At 40.1% G+C, this 11,833-nt stretch overlaps 1 protein-coding gene across 1 annotated transcript in view; it reads right to left on the reverse strand.

Moving 5' to 3' along the window:
- Nucleotides 1-11,833, reverse strand: part of LOC109912582 (neurabin-2) — a 104,305-nt gene that overhangs the window by 25,383 nt on the left and 67,089 nt on the right. Inside the window, exons 4-5 of the mRNA XM_048614404.1 lie at nucleotides 6,284-6,337; nucleotides 120-349 (exon numbers count right to left, since the gene is read on the reverse strand). Of these exons, the coding sequence (XP_048470361.1) occupies nucleotides 120-349; nucleotides 6,284-6,337 (284 nt within the window). The remainder of the gene's footprint in view (nucleotides 1-119; nucleotides 350-6,283; nucleotides 6,338-11,833) is intronic.

The following is an 11,833-nucleotide window of genomic DNA, read 5'->3' on the forward strand; positions in this document are numbered from 1 at the left end:
ATGATAATCAAGTGCGTTTTACACAAAAGCAGAGATCCACTCCATTCAATCACCACCCCCAGTTGGTGAAGATAAAAATCTCCCCTAGTCTAATAACACAGCAGTGGGATGTTTCTTACTTCTGCTGGTATTCCTTGATCAAGCGTTTTGCTTTGCTGTACTTTCTCTCTAAGGCCTGGTACTGAGCCTGTGTCTCTTTCAAATGTTCATCCACAGCTTGACAAAGAGTTTGGGCCTCCATCCAGTAACTCTCTAGCTTCTCCATACGTTCCTTGTTTTCCTCAACACTCTGCTCCAACTGGGCCTTTTCCATTCGCCAACGCATTTTTTCCTGTTCTGTTGAATGAAGCTGAACAGCCATGAAAATAAATATCGTTTAGTCAGAAACATCATGAAGGGTGGTAACCACCAAAAAAGCTGTTGTCCTATTCAAAACAAAATAAAGACTGTATCTAATCAATAATTCTACTACTGAATGAATTACATTCAGATAAACATGTGGAGGAATGAATGTAAAATTTATTTCCACTGTGCACTAATTTTCGAATGCTTGTTAACGTGTTCTTGAGCAATTTCTCAACTGAGCTATTTTGATAAAGCCATTGAGTTGTATAAGATAAGCAGATTAAAGGTTTTATTAGAAAACAAACTGAACATGAATGCATTTAGTAATAAGGTAAAAGTAGTTCATAGAGCAAATTCAACACATCTAAGTATGGAATATAATGTTAACGATAATCTCAAATTGAAAAAAGAATCAGACTAATGGGGTTCTAAAAAGACCTAACTGCTGAAAGTTATATTGAATATGCTCAGTACTTATATGTTGTAATACAGAACATAGAACATTACAGCATAGGAAAGGCCCCTTTAGCCCACGATTTGTACTGAACATGAAGCCAAATTAATCTAATCTCTTCCGCTGCCCATGGTCCATATCCCTCCATTCCTTGCACATTCATGCGCTTATCTAAAAGTCCCTTAAATGCCCCTATCATATCTGCTTCCACCACCATCCCTGGCAGTGCATTCCAGACTCCTACCACTCTCTGTGTAAAACACTTGCCCCTCACATCTCCTTTGAACTTTCCCTCTCTCATCTTAAATGCATGCCCCCTAGTATTAGACATTTCAACTCTTGGAAAAATGATTCTGACTGTCAATCCTATTTATGCATTTCATAACTTTATAGACTCCTAGCAAGTCCCCCCTCAGCCTCTGCCACTCCACAGAAAACAACCTGAGTTTTTCTAGCCCCTCCGTATAGCTCATACCCTCTAATCCAGGCAGCATCCTGGTGAACCTCAGATGCTAAAAAGTCCATACAGGCCACAAGATGAATGAAGAGGTGCATGTAATTGTATGGGTTACAAAATTTAAGTGACGCCCAGATAAAAGTAGTCAGTATTTCAGTCATTTGATCAGAGCACAAAAGTTACAGAAATCTCCTTCAGATGTCAAGATTGAAGACAGCTGATAGAGGGTTCAATCTTGGCATGACTAATGATGGATATCACAGAGTGGTTACAGTGAGCAAAAGTGAATATGCAAACAATGGTCAAACCTGCCTACCCTTTGTTGGAGGTGTTCAGCCCTGCAATTTTACTGAATGGTGTTACTTGTCTATCAATGGATGGCAACTGAAAGCATTGAAATGTGAGCATTAGCACAAGTTGTTGCCAGTATTTATGCTTTGCAGGAGTGGACTGAGAGATGGGAAACTACATTGCTCACAGGACCACTCACTCTATGGGCATTGGTTTACAATCTCAGCCCAGCAATAACGAATTCTGTTAATCTTGCACACAGGATTAAATTTTGTGTAAACACAGGTCACAGCAACGATCTTCTTAGAACATTACAAAAGGCTTTTGTGGCACAGTGGTTGTGGGAGGTGGAGGGCATACGTTAGAAGACTTGAGAATTGAAAACATTGTGCTCTTGTTCAAAGAACGTGGTGAGGATAAATCAGCAGCAGAAACAGCTGCCTTCCAAACTGAAGGATAGCAGTCAGCAAACTTCTAGAAAGAATCATTCAGAACAGAATTGATAGTCACATGGACAGAAGTGGGTTATTCAGGGAGGGCCAGTATGGATTTCGTTTGGAAAAATCACGATGAAGTAATTTGCTGAAGTTCTCTGAAGAGGGTTGATGAGGGTAACGCTGTTGAAGAGCTGTACATGGACCTCTGAAAGGTGTTCGATACAACAAACTGTTGGAAGTGAGAGCTCATGGAGTAAAAGGGACAGTATCAACATGGATACAAAACTGGCTGAGTGGTAAGAAGTAAAAAATAATGGTTAATGGAAGTTTTTCAAATTCGTGGAAGGTTTATAGAGAAGCTTCCCAGAGTAGGTACTGGGACCCTTGCTTTTCCTGATGTATATTATATGACCCGATGTATATGAAGTGCAGGGGATAATGTCAAAGTGTGTGGACAATACAAAGCTTGGAAACTTTGTAAACTGTGAGGAGGACAGCGTAGAACTTCAAAAGGATAGCAACAAGTTAGTGGAGGGGGCAGATAGGTGGCAGATGAAATTCAATGTAGAGAAGTGTGAGATGATATATTTTAGTTGAAAAAACATGGAGACAATATAAAATTAAGGATTTAAATTAAAGTGCGCACAGGAGCAGAGAGACTGGGGTGTATATGTACATAACTCATTGACAGTGGCAGGTTACACAAAACAATTCAGTTAACAAAGTAACTCGCACCTCAAGCTTTATTAATAGTGTCATAAAATACAACTGGAAGGTAGTAATGCAGACCCTACAGGAGACACTAGTTAGACCTTAGCTGCAGTACTATGTACAGTTTTGGGTACCACACTTTGGGAAGGATATGAGAGCATAAGGGATCTTGTACATCTTATGAAACAGTTTGCAAGAATAGTTCCAGGGATGAATAGTGTCAGATTGGAGAAACTGGGGCTGTTCTCCTTACAGAAAGAGAAAGTTAAGAGGAGATTTGATATCGTTTTCAAAATCATGAGGTCTCAGAGTGCATTGGGAGAAACTGTTTCCACTCAGAGAAAGGACTGGGGTCACAGTCTTAAAGTGATTTGCAAAAGAAATAAGTGTGATGTGAGAATTTTTTTTAACACAGCAAGTGGTTCAGGTCTGAATGCACGCCCGAGAGAGGTGTGGCAGCAGCTTCAATTGAGGCATTCTCAAGGGCATTGGATGATTATTTAAATAGAATTAATGTGTAGGTTGCAGGGAAAAGGTGAGAAAATGGCACCATGTCATTATGGTCGTTCAGAGAGCCAGTGCTGACACAATAGGCTGAATGGCCTCCTTCTGCACAATTCTGTAATTCTACCTGTGATTGACTGCCAATTGATTCCATTGGCAGATCAATGTGCTGTAAGCACCTTATACAATTCTACACAACAAACTACATGTACTGAATGTTCAGCTGCATGTCAAATAGCTTTTCCTCTGTCAATTGTAGAAATCAACCTCTGCGGAGATGCTATTACACACCTCTGAGGTGAGTGGGATTTGACCCAAGGCCTTCAGGAATCAGAGACTGGGTCACTACTATTGCATCACAAGAGCGCAAGATGCAGGTTAAGAGCACTGATTGGATGATTATATGAACCAATATGAAGGGACACTGCCACATAAGCTGAATGGTGTCAGAAGATATACATTTACAACTTTTTGTGAAAATCACAATATTCACTATTTGTGACTCAATATATCCCAAGTAAACACTAGATGTGGATTCATCCTTCACAAGCCTGGCTTTCAGGAGTCTTACTAACTTTATCCACATGAGTATGTACACATCATGGAGTCCTATCTGACTCCTGGCACACAATTAGCCTGTCAGTGCTTCTTAACCCATTCCAAGGGCACAAGCAGGAGCAGATGTTAGTGTCACTTTTCATTTATATCCAAACAGATTAGAAACATGTTATGTTTTATTCTAATCTTTTCAGATGCATGCAAGAGTGATTCAATTACAGAGATCTGTGGATAAAACATTGCAAATAACAAACAGACAAGTATTTGCATATTGGAACATGATGTAATTCCAGTTAATGGGTTTTATCAGATCTGTTTTTAAGTGGGCTTCACAATATTTTGACAGGAATAAAACATATTATTTACAAAAAACTGAGTTAATTCTCGCAGTTTAACAAGAGAGATGACTTATAGACCAAATAGAAGGCTCTTTAATTTCAGTGTTCAGAACTAATGAAATCCATATCTACCATGCATGAATTTACACACAGTCATACAACTGTGTCGGAAGGAAGGGAATTTCTGCCTTGCATCATCAGAAATGTATTTCAGTAAAACAAGTTAGACATTAAGGCACCATGGAACCAGCCAAGAAGCTGCAAGTAGGATTTAGTGCAAACGTTATGTTTTCCTTAGGCTGCACATTTTTCCAGATTGTACTCAATATCTCAGAGATCCAGAATCCTGTTTAATCAAGACAAGAGGAAAGAAACAGATGAATATGTGGATGAAACTAATGATCAAGGTACAAAAAAAGTCTGAGAGGTTGAAATTTATTGGAGTCCAGCTTTGACAGTATAAATGCAGTGATGAAGAATTTCTGTTCATCAATACCTAAGGCTAGGCACCAAATTCCAGGGACAATGTTATTTGAATAAATAGGATGGGTCTCTGATCTACCCAATTTGCATAAGCAGTGGGGTGCAATCTAAGGTAGAGTTGTCTGAAGGTCTAAATGGACCGCAGTGAATGTTTAAAATTCCACTCATATTTTGCTGTTACCCTCTGCAATTGCGGAGACTGGCCTAGGAATTCAACGACAAACTAAAATGAGGGTGCAGCTCTTCACAGCTCGGTCTGCTTTTCCCTTTGAACGCCTATCGCACTTTATAGACTTGTTAAGTAGCTACTTCCAGCACCCACCTTTTCCTCTGCGCTCCCTTTCAACAAAAGCTAACCTCTGTAGTCTTCCTCTGCTCTCTGGCTGCCAAGAACAGATTCAGTCCAGTGCACCTTTACCTCCAGCACAGGTAGGGCAAGCAGGTAGGTCCTGAATCCACAGTAGACAGAACAAGGATCAAATCTTGCCCTGCCAGCACCAATCTGATTCAACCCAGCCATCCAGCTGGAGTCAAATGACCCCAAGGGGTCCAAGTTGGTGTGACAATGTACACCTTTATGCGCATCGTGTAGTATGGAAGTTTGAATTACATTGGCAGAGACTCCAGTTTTCTTCACATCACATAGCTGACCAAGAATCTCCCCCAACCTGACCACCTGGTCATCCTGAATATGTAGTGCCAATGAATGCAACTTTACAAGCACCAGCTCATATACAACATCACGCATAATATAGAAGCTAGGTGGGGTGGAGGGTGTGTTCAAGTGGTGGGTCACCAGGCATATGTGCAATAGCTGGTACAGTGAGATGGAACCACACAGGTGCCAGCTCACTGCAGTATGAGATTATATCCTCACTTTGTGGCAGAGGGTTGAGATGCCAACTTTGATGACCTAACATACTGAAGGAGACTAGTGGGAATAAGTCAGGTCATTCGGGATGGCCTGGGGAGTCTGTCGGCGAGCAAGCTTGTGCATAATGGCCAACTCCAACTTGTGTTGAGGCTTTGTGAAAACAGAGACCATTCTGTTAACATGAATCAGCATAATCATAGCACCATCCAAATCGTGCAGCCTCTCCAGACAGTTCACACTCACAGCTAGACAGGGAGCTCAGACAATTAACACCTTGGTTTAGGACACTACTCTAGACAGGGCCTGAAAACAGAAGCTGCGTGTTTGAAATTTAAGATTGTCTTATATATTGCCATTTGGATTACAGCGAGGAGGGATAATCAATGCATTTAAATATCCCATAAATAAATGTCTGGTTCACAGCAATATCACTGTCTTGATTAAAACAATGGATTATTTTGAACTCTCCTTTTGATTTGTGGTAATAAAGTCATATTGAGGTGGGCTATAGTTCAGAATAGATATGGCCACATTCTGGAAATTCTAGTGTATTTCCAATATATTAAAGTCTGAAAATGTTTAAATCTTTCAATTAACAAAGACAACATCAACAATCACAGACCTCTTCCATCTTGATGTGGTTCATGAAATTAAACACTTCTTTAATAGCCTTCTGGTGAGTGCATAAGGAAATCTATACAGATTTCTGAAAAGCTCAATAAAACTCATCAAGTGCAACATGCGAAGCATTTCTTCAATAACAAAAATGAACGACAAATAATGTAACATCTGCTGGCAAACATCAACGTCACTGGGAAACAGAAAACGTACCTTTCTTTTCAGCTGCTGAATCTCTGCTTCAGTTACAGCGTGCTTTATTTGAAGCTGATGATTAAAAACAAACCATATTATTATTGATATCACACGTCAGATTTTTATATTTATTCATTTGTCTTCTCCATTTCAAATAATACAATTTGCCCAGTCATAGGGGAGGTGTTGATTTGGACTGGCAGACTGGAGTAGATTGAGTAAGGAATGATTTATGCAGCAACTGCAGCCAAGACACTTTTAATATTGAGCCTTGAACCTCGCTTCAGTTAGTCCTGAGAGCTTTGGACACTTTAGGAATCCCATGCAGCTTGCAAAGGACGATCCCGAGAATGAAGGGGTGACCATAGAACTGATTAGGGCAGGAGAGACTATTGGGATGGGTGGTGATTGGGAGAAGTTGATTGGGACAAGGATTTGTAGTCCAAGACCTGGAAAGTTAATCTGGGGGACTGGGAGGCAATCAGGAGCAGGAAGTGATGGTGGGGGAGGGGAAGGAGGAATGGAACTGAGCTTGCAAAAGTCTTCAGTGAGTCATGGAGTTGACAGCAGGACTCCAATTACTTCCAGCTGCCACTTTCAATGAAATATTGACTTTCGAAATAATTATTTAGGTTGTTTCTTTCAGGGCCACTACTTTGATCCCATGTAGATTCAGTTACCTTGATTTGGGGGCAGTGGGGTGGCTGTGTTATGTTCAGCTCATCATCTTGAACATGTCCTGAAATAGGTAATAGACTCCCTACTTGAGAAAGTCTTTATTGTTTACAGTTCTGGCAATTTATTCATCACTTTCAAACGAGAGCGTGGGAAAGCCACAATTCAGATCCACAAGGGCTAACTTAAGTTGACCAGATAGTGGGGTAGTTATCGCATTACAACTTGCATGCATCCAGGATTTTGAGTTAATTTACAAGGCACGAGTAATAGAATGCTGCTGCAAGATTTAAAGGACTGCAATTGGTTTTGGTCATGAAACAAAGAGCCTCCATTTTAAAAGATTCTTCTACAAATGCAGGGGCATCACAGCACATCTCATTCAGAAAGGTATTGGATGTACAATTGAAAATGAAATATTTTGAGTGATGGGTAAAGATTACAGGGAGTGAGATTAATAGGGTAGCTCTTCCAAAGATCTAGTAAAGGCACAACTGCACAAACAACCTCGTTCCACATTGTAAGATTCTATGATTATTAACCATTTGCTAACAATGCATGTCATGATAATAGGGAGTGATGGAAACTTTGAACTCTTTTCTACAAAAGATATTTAATGCTAGATCAATTGCTAATTTTAAATGTGAGATCCCACAGATCTTTAGTAACCCAAGGTACGAAGTGACATGGGCAATGCAGTTATCAGGATCAGTCATGAAAGGTGGCACAGATTTGAGGGTTAATTGTTCCCATGTAATTCTCATTTTTTATTTTGTTTTCAATTATAGTGTACCCCTTAACTCACTAGAGGATGTTATAACCGGAGAATTGCAAAAACAATCATGGTCTATAAGCTTAGTTAACTAAAGATTGAAGATTCTGATTTCAAAAGATGCCTGCAGCGAATGAGACGATCAGTGTAACATTATTTTTGTTTTAATTGTGATTGTTATTTCAGTTGGAAACATTTTTATCAGTGAGTTTATTCAAGGATAGTTTGGCAACCCTGTCGAGTACAGGGATATGTCTGGGAGTCCCAAAGACATTATTTCATAGAGAAGTTAAAGGCAGATTATACTTCTTCCATGGCTGCTCATAATAATCCCAGAAGTCCAGAGTGCCACAACGGAGCAGGCTATCTTTCCTGGTTCAAAGAATTGAGGTGGCAACACAGGAAAAAGGATGGGCATGACTGATCACCTACTTGTATTATTTTATCATCCACTACCTCCATATCCCTTGATGTTAACACTCGCCAGAAACCCATCAATTCCTGTCTTGAACATGCTCAACGATTGAGCTCCCATAGCCTTCTCAAGTCGAGAATTCCAGAAATTCACCATCACCTGAGAGACAAAATGCCTCCTCATCACTGTATGAAATGGCCTGTCCCTTTTGCCCAGAGAAAGTGATGGTTACCTGCCTCTTTGAAGCATTGCGGACTGTGTAGTGATGGAGCTGCCATAATGGAGCTGGGTGGGCAATTCCACCATTATGACCAATGCTGATTGAGGTTTTAATATAATATGTCCATTGGTGTGTCACTTGGGAAGAGTTTGGACATGCTGGTGTTCCTTGCACCCATTGCCTTTGACTTTTGAGTTGGTAGAAGTCATGGTTTTTGAGGGTACTGCCAAACAAACCTTGAAATGTTGCTACAGAGCATCAAGTAGTTAATTTATTTAGCCAGCATGAAAGGATTTGACGTTATGTTTACTTGATGAGGGTCCAATCAAGTAGACTGCTTTGACCTTAATAGTGTCGAGCTTTTTGAATGACATTGGTGTTCTCCCATCCAAGTGAGTGGAGAGTATTCCATCACATGCCTGACTTGTGCCTAATAGGTTAAAGTGAGGTTTTGGGGAGTTAGGATGTTAGACACTCTGCAGAATACTCAGATCTGATCTGCGGTCATATCCATTTAACTTGTCGACTTGAGTTTCAGTGGTGATTTACAGGATGTTAATGGTGGAGCATAGTGACGGTAATGCTATTGAATACCACGGGGAGGTAGTCAGGTTCTCTTGTTGGAAGTCTTGCTGCAATTCAAGGGGCTGTATGTTAAGCAACTTCAATATGAAACTTAAGCAGAGATCCTTTATGCTGGACTGCAACTATTTTTTGCATCCATCCATTTTCTGCCACCAAATTTGCTGATGGCATGTACACATTCAAAGCAGTTTGATACAATTTTTTTTTTCCTTAAATTTCCATTATGTCCTATCATTTTACATTATTGGATTTTGCTGTGGAATTGGTCCAATTGGAATGGAGTAGCTTCTCTGACCAGTGCAGATGCAGAAACAGCTTGAATAAGATTTGGAGGAAAACTCACTATGTTGCAGGGAGCCCCTTGGCTTAGATTGATCTTGCTCTGAGAACTGAGATGAATCTGATGCAGAATTCTTGCATCTTTTTTGTCACATGTACAAACACAAGGAAGTGAATGCTATCTTGCTGGGAAACAGCAGCATCCTATGTTCTCAGTTTTGACTTGTCAGTAGTGCTGTGCACTGGCTGAGCATGACCACTGGTTTACAAGATAGCAAATCTCATGATCTTAATGAACCCTGTGTACCTTCAAAGGGTATGTTGGCCTTCATCACAAGGGGATTTGAGGGCAGGAGTAATGATGGTTTCCTGCGGTTGTTATAGAGCCTTGGTGAGACTGCACCTACAGTACTGTGTACAGTTTGGTCTGCTTAGGTAAGGAAGGGTGAACTTCCTATAAAGGAAGTGCAACAAAGTTTCACTAAACTAAGCCGTTGGATGGCTGGATTATATTATGAGGAGATTTTGACAAAACTGGGCCTGTATTCTCTGTAGTTTCAAAGAATGAAAGGTGATCTCAATAAAACTTACAAGTTTCTTCCGGGGCCTGACAGGGTAGGTCTGGATAGGATAAGTCTCAAACCAGGGCACAAACAAATTATTCAACTATGAACTATCACCATTAAACAAGGTTCCAACGTTTACCATTATAAATACTTCCACAACCAAATTGCCTATTATTTAATAACTAGTGTGGGCATTTGTTTTTTACAGCTGAGAACGGTTTAGTTTTGCTATTTTTCCAGCTTCTTGTATGATATCTTAGGACTTGCTACCAGACAGAAGGCCATGTAGCTGTCTGTGGAACAGCTTGCTCCCTGCAAAAAAGGTGGATTTCTCTCTTGATCATTCACTTCTCCATTCTCCTTCACCCTTTGTGATTTTATATATTGCCAGACTTTATAAATTAACATGTATCAAAGCTGCCTCAGCTTACAATCATACATCTGTCCTTACCTCTGGGCCAGGAAGCCTGGTTCAAATCCCACCTGCTCCAGACGTATGTGATAACATTCAGAACAGTCTAATTAGAAAAGATCGATATCTGTGTCCAATAGAGGTTACTAGGTTGGAGGAACACCAGGTCAGGCAGCATCAGAGGAACAGGAAAGTCAACGTTTCAGGTCTGACGAAGAGTCCTGTCGTCCCGAAACTTCGACTTTCCTACTCCTCTGATGCTGCCTGACCTGCTGTATTTCTCCAGCTCCACACTGAGTTGACTCTGACTCTAGCATCTGCAGTTCTTACTATCTTTGAGGTTACCAGGTATTTGTAGTTTCAGCCAATTTCCTATTCCCTAAACAAGAGACACTAGAATTGCAAGTCTGGTTTAGATTAACTAACTGAATAAACTCTCTGACCTATTACCAAAGACTATTTCCATTTCACAATGGATATGTCAGTTGTGAGAATTGTTACAAAGACACTTTATATTTACTCTTGCTTGGAAGATTTAAGTGTTGAAGGATTGTGAGAAATGGATTTTATTCAGATTTTATGAAAACTGCTGATAATTGAAAAAATAGCCCTCTTGTCGAGTTCAGGGTTAAATCTGTCTGTTCTTTTGAAAGAATGATTGAAAGAATACCTCACTGTTGTATTTGCTGAATAAGCTATGTCTATCAGACTTCAGAGAAAATGGTACATGATTAGTGACTTAACCATACGTGTTCGAATATCAATGCAACAGACTCTAGATTCTACACTTTGCTGTTTTCCCTGCAAGAATAGGTAAAAAGGTGCCAGAGGACCACACAGCTGCTCTCTCATTCAAGAGGAAATAACTGGTGGTGAGTTTGACCTGCATGTACTGTTGATGTCACTCTGCATCGCGAACCAGCCAACAGAGCTAACCACAACATTTCAAGAATTACCCACTGGTTGAAGGCTTTTTTTTTCAGAAAGCCATCTTCTGCACAGAAATCTGTTTTACCTTTTATTCTCTTTTCCAAAGACTGTGTGTATGGTTTTGGGAAGTTTAGAGGGATAAGCATTTATGCTTCTATATTACTGACTGCGTATGTTAACTAATTATTGCAACTTCACTGAATAAATTTTGTTTTGATAATAAATCCACGTTTGTCTTTATTAAGAAACCTGGTTCATAGATATTGTTGCCTAAAACCTGATATATAAAGAAGTATTTAATTTTTCATATTGGTAACTGGAAAGAAGTCTTTTCATTTTATGTCATGGAGTAGTGAGATTAGAGCAATGATGCACTCTTCTACCCTCAGTCATTGTTCAATGTACATTTGGTTTACTCTTTCATAAGACATGAGCATTGCTGGCATGTCCAGCATTTATTGCCCTTCCCTAACTGCCTTTGAGAAAGTGGTGGTGAGCAATCTTCTTAAACTGCTACACTGTGATTCACCCACAGTGCTATTAGGGAGGAAGGTGTAAGATTGTGATCCACAGGAAGTTGGTGCGTATATTGTATCAGAGATAGTAGGAACTGAAGATGCTGGAAAATCTGAGATAACAAGGTGTAGAGCTGGATGAACACAGCAGGCCAAGCAGCATCACAGGAGCAGGAAGGCTGACGTTTCGGGCCTAGAA

The sequence above is a fragment of the Rhincodon typus genome, chromosome 30 (genome assembly GCF_021869965.1).
Source record: "Rhincodon typus isolate 14 chromosome 30, sRhiTyp1.1, whole genome shotgun sequence".
Lineage (NCBI taxonomy): Eukaryota > Metazoa > Chordata > Chondrichthyes > Orectolobiformes > Rhincodontidae > Rhincodon > Rhincodon typus.